At 34.8% G+C, this 15,927-nt stretch overlaps 5 protein-coding genes and 2 long non-coding RNA genes across 24 annotated transcripts in view; 3 read left to right on the plus strand and 4 right to left on the minus strand.

Moving 5' to 3' along the window:
- The window catches only part of by (blistery), a 68,142-nt gene extending 67,187 nt beyond the window's left edge, over positions 1-955 (plus strand). For all 16 annotated transcript variants that reach the window (XM_008196153.3, XM_008196161.3, XM_015980429.2 and 13 more), the window contains one exon: positions 69-955. In XM_008196153.3, the coding sequence (XP_008194375.2) occupies positions 69-228 (160 nt within the window). In that variant the 3' untranslated portion in view covers positions 229-955. The remainder of the gene's footprint in view (positions 1-68) is intronic.
- A 419-nt stretch (positions 956-1,374) lies between these two features.
- Positions 1,375-1,834, minus strand: Dsk (Drosulfakinin). The gene is made up of 2 exons (XM_008196151.3): positions 1,630-1,834; positions 1,375-1,585 (listed from the first exon to the last, which is right to left on the minus strand). Exons 1-2 carry the CDS (start codon positions 1,832-1,834, stop codon positions 1,449-1,451), a joined length of 342 nt encoding a protein of 113 aa, XP_008194373.1. The 3' UTR covers positions 1,375-1,448.
- Positions 1,828-3,870, plus strand: LOC103313233 (paramyosin). 2 transcript variants are annotated; one of them, XM_015980552.2, is made up of 7 exons: positions 1,828-1,934; positions 2,623-2,753; positions 2,804-3,010; positions 3,063-3,235; positions 3,281-3,444; positions 3,497-3,582; positions 3,632-3,870. In XM_015980552.2, exons 2-7 carry the CDS (start codon positions 2,631-2,633, stop codon positions 3,854-3,856), a joined length of 978 nt encoding a protein of 325 aa, XP_015836038.1. In that variant the 5' UTR covers positions 1,828-1,934; positions 2,623-2,630; the 3' UTR covers positions 3,857-3,870. The 2 variants fall into 2 exon arrangements, with proteins under 2 accessions (XP_015836038.1, XP_008194211.1); XM_008195989.3 differs by lacking the exon at positions 1,828-1,934 and having other exon boundaries at positions 2,553-2,753.
- Positions 3,864-8,762, minus strand: LOC103313276 (uncharacterized protein). The gene is made up of 16 exons (XM_008196150.3): positions 8,607-8,762; positions 8,085-8,537; positions 7,794-8,037; positions 7,492-7,660; positions 7,125-7,444; positions 7,033-7,075; positions 6,811-6,987; positions 6,637-6,766; positions 6,079-6,160; positions 5,436-6,023; positions 5,280-5,388; positions 5,071-5,230; positions 4,714-4,908; positions 4,456-4,667; positions 4,178-4,411; positions 3,864-4,128 (listed from the first exon to the last, which is right to left on the minus strand). Exons 2-16 carry the CDS (start codon positions 8,482-8,484, stop codon positions 3,907-3,909), a joined length of 3,285 nt encoding a protein of 1,094 aa, XP_008194372.2. The 5' UTR covers positions 8,485-8,537; positions 8,607-8,762; the 3' UTR covers positions 3,864-3,906.
- Positions 8,721-9,117, plus strand: LOC107398013 (uncharacterized). Its single transcript, XR_001575004.2, has 2 exons — positions 8,721-8,860; positions 8,912-9,117. It is a non-coding gene; the product is annotated as an uncharacterized LOC107398013 (long non-coding RNA).
- On the minus strand, positions 9,113-9,814 carry NC2beta (Negative Cofactor 2beta). The gene is made up of 2 exons (XM_969763.4): positions 9,455-9,814; positions 9,113-9,407 (listed from the first exon to the last, which is right to left on the minus strand). Exons 1-2 carry the CDS (start codon positions 9,693-9,695, stop codon positions 9,136-9,138), a joined length of 513 nt encoding a protein of 170 aa, XP_974856.1. The 5' UTR covers positions 9,696-9,814; the 3' UTR covers positions 9,113-9,135.
- A 2,337-nt stretch (positions 9,815-12,151) lies between these two features.
- On the minus strand, positions 12,152-13,467 carry LOC135266379 (uncharacterized). Of its 2 annotated transcripts, none has more exons than XR_010334393.1 (5): positions 13,327-13,467; positions 13,169-13,267; positions 13,005-13,103; positions 12,841-12,939; positions 12,152-12,775 (listed from the first exon to the last, which is right to left on the minus strand). It is a non-coding gene; the product is annotated as an uncharacterized LOC135266379 (long non-coding RNA). The 2 variants fall into 2 exon arrangements; XR_010334394.1 differs by having other exon boundaries at positions 12,999-13,103.
- Between the last annotated feature and the right edge of the window lie 2,460 nt (positions 13,468-15,927).

Consider the following 15,927-nt stretch of genomic DNA (forward strand, 5'->3'; position numbering starts at 1 on the left):
AAGAAAAAAATCGCACTCAATATGGAATATATTTTTGTGTTAAGAACTGAGTTTACTGTTTTTTCCAGCCGGATATTCGGATTCATCGCGCGGAAGCCCAACGTGAGCAACCCCGACAATCAGTGCCATTTGTTCGCAGAGCTGGAGCCCGAACAGCCAGCGATAGCTATCGTAAATTTCGTTAATAAAGTTCTTACGTCAAGTGGCATCAAGCCCAACATTGTGTAACTTTACCGAACGCGAGGAGGAGGAATCACATCACATGTAGAGTTAAATTATCACAGTATTTGGAAAATACTTAAAAGATTTCGTAAATGCCGCTAAATTTCATTAACTAGTCTTATTTCATAATTTCCTAGACTTAAGTTTTTATCTTGCAAGTAATTTATATTTAATGTTGTACATACAAGTAACACTAAGTGTGCCTGCCTTATTTTATTTTTTCAAATATATTTTTTTTATTATTTAAGTGAAGTGCTTTAAATATTGTGAATATTTGCATGTTCACTAACGAGACACATTCTACTGGACCTTGTTGGTTTTTGTTATGAAAAATTAACAAAAATTTCCGTCAGTGGGGTACTTTTTAGTTGCTGTGAATGACAAATAATTGTTTCATTTTTTGTTCATTTTTCATTTCGCACTAACAAAGTACTGTAATCAAAATATTAGCAGGGTAATGAGATCCTAAATTGTAAAAATATTATAGACTTTAATTTAGAATCCATGTTTTAACAAAGCTTATTAATAACAATAGTATTAAAACGGATATCGTCATCTCTGGGTCTTTAAGCATTTTTAACTACTTTCGGTTATTGTTGTAATAGTACAAAGATAGTTTAACTCATCAAAATGTCCTAATCAATGCGAGATATATCAAATGCCATACTTTAAAGATATAACAGATTGTATCTAGAAAAGAGAATAGATATACTAATAAAAAATCTCTCGTTTACGTTTTTCTTTTCATATTCCCCACTTTGGGCACTTTATGTCCTCACTAGAGCTGTCATGAGTGACTAATGGTGCTCTAGTATTTCCAAAGAGGCCATTACGCTAATGGCCCTCTCATACAACTTTCAATGGCTGCACAATCAACCAACGAACGAAAATAAGCAAGCTGTTAACAAGCAGCAATTTTTGAACTAACGTAAAAGTTGTAATAATGTTTTTAAGAAGTTTAATCACCTGTGAAAAAGCTTAAGTAATCTGTTACATATATTAAAGAATAATTTTTTTTTCAGCCTTTCTCTGGCGAAATTTTTGAGTAAAGACTGCTTATTTTGAACACAGTGTTTAGCAAAAATTTAACGTTAAGTAGAGAATAATAGCAAAAGGAATCATTAAATATAATGTAAAAGAAAGAAGACAAAATTACATTGCAAAATTTATTACCAGCCATTACACAAAACTGCGATAACTAACACAACGATAAATAATTTATTGGCTTAATCGCTGCCGCTTCTTCCAAATCTCATATGTCCGTAGTCATCAAACGGCTCCTCTCCCCGTTTTCCAAAACGTAAATGTCCATAATCGTCCGAAGTTTGCCGTTTTGAGAGCTCGAAAAGATCGTCATCGTCGACTGCAATCACTTTTTATCACACATTTTGAAACAACCAAACTTACCTATAAACTCGTTAAAAGGCTCGGCCTTAATCCGGCTATACTGAGTCCGGGGAGTTAGCCTAGCAAAAGGCCTGGCCCTTAATCTGTGTGAATCGACATTATTTGCATTTCCTGGAGCGGCCGAAACGTTTTGAAATTGGTGTATGAAAAGAAGATACACACTTGAAATGAGAAAAACTCCAGTAAAAAAACTCTTCATACCCATTACTGACTGCAAGTGTGAAACGGGCTTTAGTTAAAAGAAAACTAAATCAAGGGGGTAAACGTCAAAAAAAACGATTGTTGTGTCATTGTTGCAAACACAGGTGAGGAGCGTTTTATTTACCTATTTTTGTCTTACAAACACTACACAAGAACTGAAGTTGGTTCCCTCCGTTACTTGCTTTTATAGCAGAATTTCGCGGCCCAAGAACTTTTTTAAATTCATCTTGCGGTTTACTTAATAAAATTTCATAAATTTCAGCGCTTTATTAGATTGTCAGTATGTAAGGACGTCAATCCTTGTTACACAAAATCTAAAGCTAAACAACATGAATAATAACACAGTCACAACCACTCGAGGTCCTTTTTCTGCTTGTCGTAAGTCTGCAGGACCGCAGGAAGGATCGGTTTGTTCTTCTCCTCCTGTTTCTTCTCCCTTCGCTTCCTGAAGCTGTGCAGACTCAACCTGCGCCAAATTTTCGCCCCGTCTTCAGGTGTTGTTTCAATGAAGGGATCGGTTTCAACGTGTGTTGCTTTCTTACCAGAGAACAGAGCTTTCAGCGATGCTTTGAATGAGTGCGAGCGATGGTTTCGAAAATTGCACTGGTTTCTAATCCATGTTTCCATTTTCTGTTAATGGAATTGACTTGCTTGGGCTAAATTCAGCCACTGAGTAAATGCAATTATCGGGAAAGAATTGACAGGCGCAGTGCAGTAACATAATGGGATTATTCAAATTCCAATATAATTTTAATATCTCTTGGAGGGCTTCTCTTATGGCAGGGGTTGCAGGTTTTGGGATGGAGTGCGAAAGCGAAATCGCCCAATTAAGGGAAAGGGTTAAAGGGAGCCGAACTGGGGTCGATGTTGAGAAGTTTGAATTGTGTCATCGCGAGATCCGAAATGAATTGCTACTAAAACGGGTTCTTATTTTTTTTTTAGCTAGAGATAGGTTTTTGAGTGATTCTTTTAGAGTCAAGTGGTGCAGCTGAAGAAAGAGCTCGATAATTCTAATTCTAAAGTTTTCGAGTTGAGCCGACAATTGGAGGCCAATAAATCAATATTAAAAGAAACAGAATTTAGCCTGAAACTGGCGCTAAATAAATCGAAAATACTTGAGGAAAAAATGAAGGAAATTAACGAGTCCCACACCACTTTAAAATTAAAAGAAGAGATGAGGGTTAGTATTTCGTGAAAGAATCATTCTTCGAACCCTATTTTCATGTTATTAGATGTCTGAAACGCAAATTTTGAACGAGAATATTCAAAAAATTGCGCACGAAAAACAGTGCCTAGCGCGGGAAGTTGAAGACTTGAAGGACAAATTGAAATATTCCCGTGCTTTTCAAGATGAACTTGAAGATAGACAGTGTAAAATTAATGCGCTGACTGCGAAAATTAGAGAGTTAGTTTCCTAAAAAGTAGTAGCGCCTTACTAATGTTTCTCTAGGAGTACAGATAAATTGGAAAATGAACACCAGTTTGTTGAAGAACTTAATAAAAAGTCACAAAGTGCTGAAGAATTTAAAAATGCGTGTCACTTGCTGAGTCAAGAGAATTCTAAATTGAGGAATGAATACATTAAATTGGAAAATGCGTACATTGAAAACTATGGTAAGTATACACCATTTTATCACGCTTAAATAAATTAAAAGATAAAATTCAGCAAAATACGAAACATTGAATAATTGGATAACTCGACAAAAGACAACTAATCAGTGGAATATTTTGGAAAAAATCAAATTTCTTCAGGTGATAGTCTTAGTTGTATAAAATGTACGTAACGAAACAGTTTTTCTAGTCGGAAAGTTACTGTAAAAACCTCCAACAAAAAAACTCCGAATATGAGCAAACCATTGCCAAACTCAGCCGCACTCTGGACCAGGAAATCGAAGCAAACTCTAAACTGATTTTGCAGAATGAAGCCTACGAAGATCGCATTCGCGATCTTGAAGAAAAGCTTCATATGGTTAAAATCGAGAAGAAGGAACGAGAGTTGGATGAGGATGTTATTGAAATTGAATAAAATCATAAACAGTTCCAAAAATTTATTTACAAAATAAATTACAACAAAACCTACTTAATTTGTTGGTCACTTTTTAAAAACTGCAACCAACTAAGTCTCACAAACCCGGCTTGATATCCCGTTGCGTAATACAGACTCGCTTGTCGGTTAGGATTGAACACAATTTTGTTTATTGTATTTAGAGGGTACTGATTTGGGGGCGTTATCCCGTAATCTTTCGACAACGCAGTTAACTGTTTAGTCACATTTTTAGGAAAATCATCGTAAGATTCCTGTGAAAAATAATTAATAAAAAAATACAATGTAAAAAAACACAACTACCATTTTATTATCACAAAACAACAAAGCGTATTTCTGCTCGGCCTCTTCGTACAAGACCGGCTCGTTCATGAATAGACTACTATGGTCAAAATCCGACTTGATATTGGATAATTTTATCCCAGCCGTCAATTTTTTCGTCGACAGATTTTGCAACGTCTTTTTGCGGATTTTGTCATTGGCGACTCGCTCCTCCCCCGTTGTATTTTTCTCAATCAAGGTGGTGTAACCAAACAACTGAAAAAAACAATCAAAATCGCCCAAAACTATTAAAGACACACCATTCGTTTCGATTTCAGCGCTTTCTGATCAGGTGTGTATAGCATCTGGTGGGGGAAAATCCCCACAATCTCGCCTACTGCGTTGGCATGGACGGCACCATTCAGCCAATCACTACCCGAGATTGCCGAAATCGTAGACGGCGAGCATGTTAGTGTCACATTAGGATCGAACATGTAATCGCGTGATTGTTTCAGCATTGTTGTAACATGCGCTAGAAATATTTTGTTTTTTTCTGAAGTTGTTACAAGTCGAATTACCTGTAGTTGAGCCCTCGTCGGGCGCTGTCACATGACATAGCCAATTATTGAACCAAAAACCATCAGTAATTATGTTCTTTTTGACCGTACAGATGGGATAACTGTGGTCGTCCAAGTCCCAGAGGTTTACAGCGCGGTCTACGGAAGCTGAAAGCAGCCATCGGCAGCCCCCGTTGAGGTGGTAGAGAGCAAGAGCTTCAATTTTTTATTAAAAATTAAAAAAAAATATTTCAAAAGATTATTAATCTTTATTAATTATTTTTTTCTTTCTTTTTTATTTGTTATGAAACAGGAAGGCGAAATTTTCATGGGTTTATTTTTTTTTAATTATCAACTACATGTTTTTACTGTACATACCTGTGATGGCGTGCGAATGCGCCTGGAAGCACTTCTGGGGCAAAATACATGGAACATTATCATCATCGCAATATTTCAATATTACGGAATTTGTTTTCAAGTTAAAAAGGGCCACAAAACCATTTGTGTAACCCACAGCTATAAAATTATGACCAGAAGACTGAAAAACTGCATAAATACGTGATAACTTGGCTTAAATAATGACTTACTTTACTCCATGAAATTTTACAAGGATAATACTTGAGTCCCCCTAGTAACGAATTACCTGGCCTTTGTAATAATAACTTTATTACAGGTCTAGGTTTGTAAAACAAACCTCTACAATTGAAAATTTATTTTAGTTATTTAACAAAAAATTAACTTACAATTCTTGATTAAAAAATGGGATTGAATAAATATAAACCACTGAGTTTGACCCTGTGACCGCTAAAAGCCCCATCCGCCCCCCTTCCAAGTTGTAACACCCTGAAGGACACCACTCCATGTGCCACACAGGGCCGTAATCATGCGCTAAACTAAACACTAATTCAGGTTTTTGCAACGAAGCTTCCGTATTTCGAAGTTGACCGAAATTCCAAAACTGAATCGCAGACCTTACTTCATAACTCTGATAAGTCTCGTATTTTTCATCAGGAGAGTTAAGTACCGAAACGGCCAAAACCTGACTGGTTTCCAAACACGTGTAAGGCGTTGGCAACCAGGACATTGCCGAAATAGGGCCCCCACAAAACAGGGTTATTTTGTGGTCATCGTGAATTTGCGATTCAAATAATTTGTATTTTTCGTACGTGTACGAGTCTTTTAGCGTGTTTGTGAAACACGTTACGTGGATTCGAGCCACGTCACAAGACTCCTCAAGTTTTGGCAGATATTGAGCGGCCGTCTCGGGTCTAAGGAGCGGCCAGTTTGGTTTTAAATTCTCAAAAAGTAAATCAGAGAAATTTTCCTCACAACTAAAACAATGGCACGCGAGTTTTATAAATATTTTTCTGAAAACGCAACACTCACAATTTTAAGGTCCAGTCGAAAGCATACGGGAACAGGCATTTTTCGGTTTTTCGCACCGTGCTTTGCAAAAATGAGGGCATTTCTAAAAACGTATTTTAAATTTAACTCGGTACATTTAAAGAACATTCAAATATTCAAAATTAATAGGAATCCCCTGTTTTTTCTTCAAGTATACGGGATGTTTTAGCAATCAGTTACAATTCAAGGCGAGTCTGTTGTTTTGCGAACATAATGTTTGCCAAAACGAGTGAGCGCAGCAAACAAGTTTTCCAAATTATACGATTAATAAAATTACGTACAATAAACTTTAAGCACTCACCTTGTAAATGTATTATTTATTAATTTTCTTTTAGTTTTTTTTATTGTTTTCAACAGTTTTGTCGAAAAATGTTTTCAAACTTCAAACCTTATTTTTTTTTTGTATACATACTACTTTTTTTCAATTTCATTTAAACACACATTTTTTTTGAGTTTTAAAATAATGTTACCTGATCTGGGGCTCCCGTAATTTATTTAAATATTTGAACACTTAATGGGAAACACCTGTGCTATACTTACTGTTGGATTCTTTGTCCACATAACTGGGGTCGCCATCAACTGTTACATTAATTTCATGAGCAAATTCAATGTGATAAATAATGTCTTCCAATTTGGACGAAATCAGCAAACATTGCTTGCAAACAAAACCCTGAAAAAAGTAATTAATTCAGGACGGAACAACACAAAACGTACTTCACTAAATTTTTCCGGACATTCGTTCAAATGACTCAAGGCATCTTCCATGCTTGTTGTAATACAATTACACTTGAATTTACATTCTATAAATTGTGTCTCGTCTAGCTCTTTCTGCATCAAGTCTTTTGCAAATTGTTGTGAACCTAGATCTAAATTTGCTGAAAAATACTGGTCCTGAAAGAAAAAATTAAAAACTTACACGTCTCTAAACCATTTCACCTTATTATCAACTTTCGTAACGTTTTCAATAATTCTCATTGCTCTGAAACAGTCAAATAATAAATAAATTCGGATTTTTACTGTAATTGTACTTTTTAGCCGCACTTCTTTTGGAAGGAAGCGGTTTTGCCGCGTTATTTGTCGTTTTTTCCGGAACCTCCTCCTTGTCCGGATTCTGGTGTATCATTTTCATGTGAGTTGTTAGACTCACTGGTAGCATTCTCCTCCCGCACAAGTCGCAAGAAATTTTAACAGATTCGAGCTGTTCTCCCGATTTTAAACATTGGGAGCGGTGAGATAAAAACCCAACTACTGATTTTTTTACTTCCCCGCATTTATCACAATATAAAGGTTTCTTTTTCTTGTACAACGAGTTGAGAGTGTGCATTACAAAAGATTGGTCGTTTAAGTCCTTAAACATTTCGTTAACTTTTAGTCACTAACATTTAGGTGACTCACTAAAGGTGGGTCTCCAACCCTCCACGCTAAATTATTATGATATCTCTGCTTATGGTGGGTCCATATATTTTTGTCAAATGTGCTGTTGCAAATTGCACACGTGACGTTGCCAGTGCCGTCATCCAAGTCTTCCTCTTTCATGTTATCTTTTCGTTGTCTCTTGCCTGACCTGTTATTAATTTTTATTTTTTTTTAAGTTTAATAAACGGAGTGATTTAATTAACAAAAAAAAATTCGAATTTTTGATAATTTTTTGAGTGATTTGAACCTTAAATTTTAATATTCCAGTCACAACCACCTACCTTTTACCACTGTTTGGTAAATTGTTACCATTGCTGGTATTATTTGTACTGTTATCATCACTAGTGTTTGCAAATAAACTGAACAGTTTATTCATCATTTTCACAGTCTCGCCTGTGTAATTGTATCTTTTGTCCTTAGAGTTCGGAGTGCTTGTGGTTGCCTCAAAATCTGTGGTAGAGTCCTCAAGAACCAAGTCTTGAAGCAAACTATCATCTTCTTTGCCATTCGTTGATTTAAATAAATCTAACGCATTTTTTATTACGCTGTGATAACTAATTTGAATAACTCACCCTTTTGCGGCTCATTATTACTTAAAACATTGTCTTCATCTTTCTGCTTCGCTGATTCTTTACTGTCAGCAGAAGTTTCGGAAAAATCTGGTTCTTGGTGCCTAACTTTTTTTTTCTTAATTTTTATTTCCCCGTTTCCGCTGGTACTAAAATAGTTGATTTCCGTTTGGACAGGTAGTGTATATTCCAGATTATCTGGATTAGCTAATTCGTAATAGTTCACTTTTTTACGTAGGCGTCCCCTTCTTGATACAGTTTCTTCCTTTGGACTTGTATCAATTTCCTCCTCAAACTGTCTCACAGTAATTTCTGATTTTCTTTTCCTTCCTCGTTTTTTGGGTGTTGGGGGCTTGGTTTCAGCGTTTTCATTTTTTTCAACACCAACTTCGCTACTCGACATCGTGCACTTTTTTCAAAGATTATTTATTGCTTATTTACTTTTTTTTCAACATTCTAAAATATCATGCTTGGGTAAGCGCACTATTTGCGATAATGATGAAAAAATCTGGAGAATTTACTTACACGAGTTCATTCACATAACCTCAATGTACGGCAGCTTTGCGCCTTTTTGTATCTCTAGTTTGCTTATCAAAAAAACTATTTTTGTATTAAATATAAAAATTGTTCTGCGGTTACGTGCTAAATGGAAATTAAATAACTTTTTTTCTATTAGAAAATGACATTATCTTGGGGATATTTCAATGAAAAAAGTGTTGCCAAGATCAAAACATGGCAAACATGTTACGTTGGCACTTAGTTGGCGCTTAGTTTTAAAGGTTTTTTTTCCATTTATTTAATAATTATTTTTATTACTTAATTATTTACAGGGACTACATTACCAAGACTGTAATAATGAGTGTTTTTCAGCGTTAGGAAATTGGTTATTTTATCCTGTTTAGACTTCGTACGCATAAGATTGCAGATGAATAATTTTCTTGTAAAAAACGTTGGGTCACTATTTATTGAATGTTTGTGGTTGATACAAAGCCTAAATCTAAGATATTAAAAAATAAATGAAAACAATAACAAAATATTTAAAGCGTTTAATAAATCATTCGTAATCATCATCATTGTTTGGTAGAGCCGAAGCTTGGGCTTGTGCCGCAGCTTGTAGTTGCTCCCATTGCTGTTGCTCCACAAAAGCCTGCTCTTGCCTAGCCTTGGCGAACAACTCCTGCTGTTGTCTCAACAACTCCTCTTCTGGTATTCCCAAATTTTCTAACCTTGTGCTCTGTCGCCTGCGTTTCGCTGCAACAGCCTTACAGTCCTTAAGAACAGCTTCAGCTTCGGTTTGATAATCTCCAAAACCCAACTTTTCTAAAGCTGCGAAAAACTTTACTTTTGTGTTGTTTAACAATGATGAAACATACCCATCAAAACGTGTTCCGCATTTATAGTCTTTTTGTCCAATCGATTACATATTTCGTTCGCTTCAGAACTAAGCAAATGGATAAATTCCGTACAACAGTTGAGGATTAATTCCCTTGCTTCATTTGCAACTCGAACTGATGGGACTAACTCCTTTATCATTTTGTTAATGCTAGCCCGAGGCAAAGTCAGCTCATCGTCTTCGGTATTTGTTAAACCACCAGCATTATTTTGATTAGACATTGTAAATTGTTATATTTATCAACAAAAAAGAGATATTTAACCTCAAATAGGGACAGCTGGAACAATTTGACATGTCAAGGATAATGCTGTTAGAGTCCGCGAAATGACAGATCGTCATTTGTGTGAAGACAGCTCCCAAAACCAGCTCCTCGAATTTCCGAAGAGACCCGAACATGAAGCCAGTTTCAGACTAGCAAAATAAGTTTCAGTTTGCTTAGATGTATGTTTGGTTGTCAGCTTTGAAACCGTTTAATAAAATAAAAATCCGAAAAAACACTAAACACCCTCTTAAAAATGACATTTTAAGAAAGTCACTATGCTAATAGCGAAAAACTCAATTATTTACCACAAATTGCTTTTTAATTTTTCCCACTTTTTCACCTAATTTCAATATTTATGGCTCCGCAAATGCATTATTGTAGTTTTCGCCCCATTTCACCCCGAAATCGGTTTTGTCACACAATGCCCTTTTGACCACTAATTCAACAATAAAAAAGACGTTTTTTAAAAATAAAATTATGGCCTTTTAGTTGTCGGAACAATGTTAAAAATTGTTATGTTGCCCAGCTCCGCAAATGCACTGTTGCAGTTTTCGCCCCATTTCACCCCGAAATCGGTTTTGTCACACAATGCCCTTTTGACCACCAATTCAACAATAAAAAAGACGTTTTTTAAAAATAAAATTATGGCCTTTTAGTTGTCGGAACAATGTTAAAAATTGTTATGTTTTCCAGCTCCGCAAATGCACTATTGCAGTTTTCGCCCCATTTCACCCCGAAATCGGTTTTGTCACATAATGCCCTTTTGACCACCAATTCAACAATAAAAAAGACGTTTTTTAAAAATAAAATTATGGCCTTTTAGTTGTCGGAACAATGTTAAAAATTGTTATGTTTTCCAGCTCCGCAAATGCATTATTGCAGTTTTCGCCCCATTTCACCCCGAAATCGGTTTTGTCACATAATGCCCTTTTGACCACCAATTCAACAATAAAAAAGACGTTTTTTAAAAATAAAATTATGGCCTTTTAGTTGTCGGAACAATGTTAAAAATTGTTATGTTTTCCAGCTCCGCAAATGCATTATTGCAGTTTTCGCCCCATTTCACCCCGAAATCGGTTTTGTCACACAATGCCCTTTTGACCACCAATTCAACAATAAAAAAGACGTTTTTTAAAAATAAAATTATGGCCTTTTAGTTGTCGGAACAATGTTAAAAATTGTTATGTTTTCCAGCTCCGCAAATGCACTATTGCAGTTTTCGCCCCATTTCACCCCGAAATCGGTTTTGTCACACAATGCCCTTTTGACCACCAATTCAACAATAAAAAAGACGTTTTTTAAAAATAAAATTATGGCCTTTTAGTTGTCGGAACAATGTTAAAAATTGTTATGTTTTCCAGCTCCGCAAATGCACTATTGCAGTTTTCGCCCCATTTCACCCCGAAATCGGTTTTGTCACATAATGCCCTTTTGACCACCAATTCAACAATAAAAAAGACGTTTTTTAAAAATAAAATTATGGCCTTTTAGTTGTCGGAACAATGTTAAAAATTGTTATGTTTTCCAGCTCCGCAAATGCATTATTGCAGTTTTCGCCCCATTTCACCCCGAAATCGGTTTTGTCACATAATGCCCTTTTGACCACCAATTCAACAATAAAAAAGACGTTTTTTAAAAATAAAATTATGGCCTTTTAGTTGTCGGAACAATGTTAAAAATTGTTATGTTTTCCAGCTCCGCAAATGCATTATTGCAGTTTTCGCCCCATTTCACCCCGAAATCGGTTTTGTCACACAATGCCCTTTTGACCACCAATTCAACAATAAAAAAGACGTTTTTTAAAAATAAAATTATGGCTTTTTAGTTGTCGGAACAATGTTAAAAAAATTTATCTTGTCCAGCTCCGCAAATGCACTGTTGCAGTTTTCGCCCCATTTCACCCCGAAATCGGTTTTGTCACACAATGCCCTTTTGACCACCAATTCAACAATAAAAAAGACGTTTTTTAAAAATAAAATTATGGCCTTTTAGTTGTCGGAACAATGTTAAAAATTGTTATGTTTTCCAGCTCCGCAAATGCATTATTGCAGTTTTCGCCCCATTTCACCCCGAAATCGGTTTTGTCACACAATGCCCTTTTATATTTTTTGTGCATAATAAATGACCCAATTTTGATTTTGTACAGACACAGTTAATTTCTTTCTCTTTATTGTTTTTAATTTTAGTGTCCAAGAGGCCGTTAATACTAAGAAATTGTCTTTTTTGTGTTTTCTACAAACTGTGAATATTAGCCCTTATTTAGTTACTTATTTGTAATATTTATAATATTCATCCAACAATTACGTCTTTCTTAAAAGAAAAATTTAAAGCAATTATAATCCAAGTAAAACTATATTTTTTAAGTATTGTCGACTACAACACAAAATTTACTATCCAATTAAATAAAGTAACAAATCAAGTAACAAACTTATATTGCACATTTCCTTTCAAATTTAAACATAAATACAGAATGTTTTACACAACGCCTTCTTTCAAAACAAAAATAGTGTAGTAATTAGTAAACCTTACCTTCTAAGATTATGCAACCTTCATAAACCTTATCTGTGAAATTATGACGGTTTTTGTAAAAGTGTTAAGACTCATGCGCCCTTTCAATAAAACATAAAAGACTGGCTGTCTCTGCCGACCAGGTAAGATCTTAGGACAGAAAACAACTGTGCTTAGATTTTTTGCAGAAAACTTTTTTCGAATCTTACAAGCGGAATAGCGAATATCAAAAAAACATAATCATAATTAAATATAAAGTTATAATGTGCGGGTAAAAATTTGTTCGAATAAATTCGGGTTTCTTTTCAATAGATATCAGTTACCACAAGATATACAAACACAATAGACTAATTATATCTTAGAGGATAAGGACTACTAAATACTATTTCTGAATAACGAAATTATAGCTTTAACAACAAATTTAAAAATTTGCACCAAATTTAAGACGATTAAACTTCGAGAATCTTGGAGAACTTGAAGTTGTCGAATTACTGACTATCGGTTGAGTTGATTCGGAGTGGAACATAAATACTGTAAAACAAAAAGATTGTATTTATAATTGGAAATTTATTGAGTTTATTTCAACATACGAGTACCTTGTATTCGTGATAACCACTTTTGTTTTTTCTCATTTTTCGTGGTAAACCTTTAGAGCCTGGCTGTCGATTGAGTTAATCCGAAGTGGAACATAAATACTGTAAAACAAAAAGATTGTATTTATAATTGGAAATTTATTGAGTTTATTTCAACATACAAGTACCTTGTATACGTGATAACCACTTTTGTTTTTTCTCATTTTTCGTGGTAAACCTTTAGAGCCTGGCTGTCGATTGAGTTAATCCGAAGTGGAACATAAATACTGTAAAACAAAAAGATTGTATTTATAATTGGAAATTTATTGAGTTTATTTCAACATACGAATACCTTGTATTCGTGATAACCACTTTTGTTTTTTCTCATTTTTCGTGGTAAACCTTTAGAGCCTGGCTGTCGATTGAATTAATCCGAAGTGGAACATAAATGCTGTAAAACAAAAACATTATATTTATAATTGGAAGTTTATTGCGTTTATTTCAACATACCTTGTATTCGTTACAACCATCTTTGTTACATGTTAAACCATTACAGACATCAAGGATCAAAGAAACATCTTTTTAATATTAGAATTTAGAGTTTTTTCATAATTCTCAAAATTATGCACTTTATCATCCGGTCCAAAAAACACCCAGAACACTTTTCAGTGTAGCGAACACCGAAAAAGTAGTTCAGTGCTGATAACACCCAGAAAATATTTCAGTGCTGATAACACCCAGAAAATATTTCAGTGCTGATACCTACTCGTACAATACTAATAGAGCTATTTATCGAAAAAAATATCTAATAATATAAAGTACTGATCATATAAACGGGAATATTACACTAAAAATGTGTAGTAAATGTGTAACAGACAATCAATGTCATGTCCTATTTGTTCAAAGTCACATAATTTGTAGAGTTGCCCCGATTTTTTAAAGATAATTGCGCGAAAGCGATACGAGATGATAAAAGCTTTGAACTGGTGGACTAATTGCTTAAACCAAAATCATTTGTATAAAATATGTAAACGTATCGAGCTGTAAACATTGCATAAAACAGGATCATACTCTCCTGCACTTTGATAATACTTCAGTAGACAATACCCATGAAATTAATGAATAGAATGCTGCATCCACTAAAAATATTCTGTCAGTGTAATTTGGTTTTCAGCTGAAATGTGTTGTTATCCACTGCGGAAGTTCAAGTACCATCTAGGTACATTGTATCAGAATGGCACAAACTACGTAAATTTGTATTACAAGAAAACAAAATAACTTGTTTTTAGATGTTCACACCTTTAATAAATTTTTTTTGATAAAGTTGTCTTTTTCGTCTTTTTTTTCTGTGATGTCCGAAAAGGGGTGATCAGGTAATAATCCGTTTTGACCTGATAAGATGCAGTGCCGAATTTCTAGGACTCGAACACGTAAAGAGAGGGTGCCCGGTATTTGGGGATTCAATAGTGCCCAATTTATGCACGCCTGTTATCATAACTCGCCTGTTTTGGTGATAATATTGTCCGATTTTGGGAAATAGAAAATAAAGATGCAATAAATGATAATTTACTGAACACCCTTCACAGAATTCTTGTGAAAAACATTTTAACAAAACACATGGGAGATTCCCAGATGGGCGGTTTATGGTTTATGGTTTATGGTCCTTTTAAGCAAACGCCGCCTGATGCCCAAAATAGCTTTAAACCGTTTGTTGTCGGTGGAGAAAAGGAGAGCTAGGGATCATAAACTAAATGAGGGGTACGTACATTTCGTTCATGAAAAATTATTTAAAATTGGGACATATGGAACTCGTAGTAAACGATTCTACCGAAAATTCTTTTCACTTATCACACAGTTGTGTAATTATAATTAATGAAAACAGTGATAGTACCAAGTTGATTGTAGTCTGACTGACTGTTCATGTAAAGCTCTAATAAATTGAGTATAAATGATAATCTGTTAGCAGGCCCGGTAATTCAGCCTGATTTATTTCCGATTTTAATTCAATTTCGGATATATTTTTTTAAGTATCGTTGCATATGGGTCCATCCTGACGATCGCTATCAACTATCAAAAAATTCTGTGAAATAAAAAATTGGGCGAAAACTGCAATAATGCATTTGCGGAGCTGGACAAGATAAATTTTTTTAACATTGTTCCGACAACTAAAAAGCCATAATTTTATTTTTAAAAAACGTCTTTTTTATTGTTGAATTGGTGGTCAAAAGGGCATTGTGTGACAAAACCGATTTCGGGGTGAAATGGGGCGAAAACTGCAATAATGCATTTGCGGAGCTGGAAAACATAACAATTTTTAACATTGTTCCGACAACTAAAAGGCCATAATTTTATTTTTAAAAAACGTCTTTTTTATTGTTGAATTGGTGGTCAAAAGGGCATTGTGTGACAAAACCGATTTTGGGGTGAAATGGGGCGAAAACTGCAACAGTGCATTTGCGGAGCTGGGCAACATAACAATTTTTAACATTGTTCCGACAACTAAAAGGCCATAATTTTATTTTTAAAAAACGTCTTTTTTATTGTTGAATTAGTGGTCAAAAGGGCATTGTGTGACAAAACCGATTTCGGGGTGAAATGGGGCGAAAACTGCAATAATGCATTTGCGGAGCTGGAAAACATAACAATTTTTAACATTGTTCCGACAACTAAAAGGCCATAATTTTATTTTTAAAAAACGTCTTTTTTATTGTTGAATTGGTGGTCAAAAGGGCATTGTGTGACAAAACCGATTTCGGGGTGAAATGGGGCGAAAACTGCAACAGTGCATTTGCGGAGCTGGACAAGATAAATTTTTTTAACATTGTTCCGACAACTAAAAAGCCATAATTTTATTTTTAAAAAACGTCTTTTTTATTGTTGAATTAGTGGTCAAAAGGGCATTGTGTGACAAAACCGATTTCGGGGTGAAATGGGGCGAAAACTGCAATAGTGCATTTGCGGAGCTGGGCAACATAACAATTTTTAACATTGTTCCGACAACTAAAAGGCCATAATTTTATTTTTAAAAAACGTCTTTTTTATTGTTGAATTGGTGGTCAAAAGGGCATTGTGTGACAAAACCGATTTCGGGGTGAAATGGGGCGAAAACTG

This window comes from Tribolium castaneum, chromosome 5 (genome assembly GCF_031307605.1).
Source record: "Tribolium castaneum strain GA2 chromosome 5, icTriCast1.1, whole genome shotgun sequence".
Classification (NCBI taxonomy): domain Eukaryota; kingdom Metazoa; phylum Arthropoda; class Insecta; order Coleoptera; family Tenebrionidae; genus Tribolium; species Tribolium castaneum.

Bases quoted from the DNA above. Each gene is read 5' to 3' on its own strand.
- Dsk (XM_008196151.3), bottom strand. From the start codon at position 1,834: ATGGGTATGAAGAGTTTTTTTACTGGAGTTTTTCTCATTTCAAGTGTG. The intron at 1,586-1,629 runs GTAAGTTTGGTT...AAGTGATTGCAG, and splicing joins GCCTTTTAACGAGTTTATAG to TCGACGATGACGATCTTTTC.
- LOC103313233 (XM_008195989.3), top strand. From the start codon at position 2,553: ATGGGATTATTCAAATTCCAATATAATTTTAATATCTCTTGGAGGGCT. The intron at 3,011-3,062 runs GTTAGTATTTCG...TCATGTTATTAG, and splicing joins AATTAAAAGAAGAGATGAGG to ATGTCTGAAACGCAAATTTT. The intron at 3,236-3,280 runs GTTAGTTTCCTA...ATGTTTCTCTAG, and splicing joins CTGACTGCGAAAATTAGAGA to GAGTACAGATAAATTGGAAA.
- LOC103313276 (XM_008196150.3), bottom strand. From the start codon at position 8,484: ATGTCGAGTAGCGAAGTTGGTGTTGAAAAAAATGAAAACGCTGAAACC. The intron at 7,076-7,124 runs GTACAATTACAG...TGACTGTTTCAG, and splicing joins AAAAGAAGTGCGGCTAAAAA to AGCAATGAGAATTATTGAAA. The intron at 6,024-6,078 runs GTGAGTGTTGCG...CCATTGTTTTAG, and splicing joins TTCGACTGGACCTTAAAATT to TTGTGAGGAAAATTTCTCTG.
- NC2beta (XM_969763.4), bottom strand. From the start codon at position 9,695: ATGTCTAATCAAAATAATGCTGGTGGTTTAACAAATACCGAAGACGAT. The intron at 9,408-9,454 runs GTATGTTTCATC...AGTTTTTCGCAG, and splicing joins TGCGGAACACGTTTTGATGG to CTTTAGAAAAGTTGGGTTTT.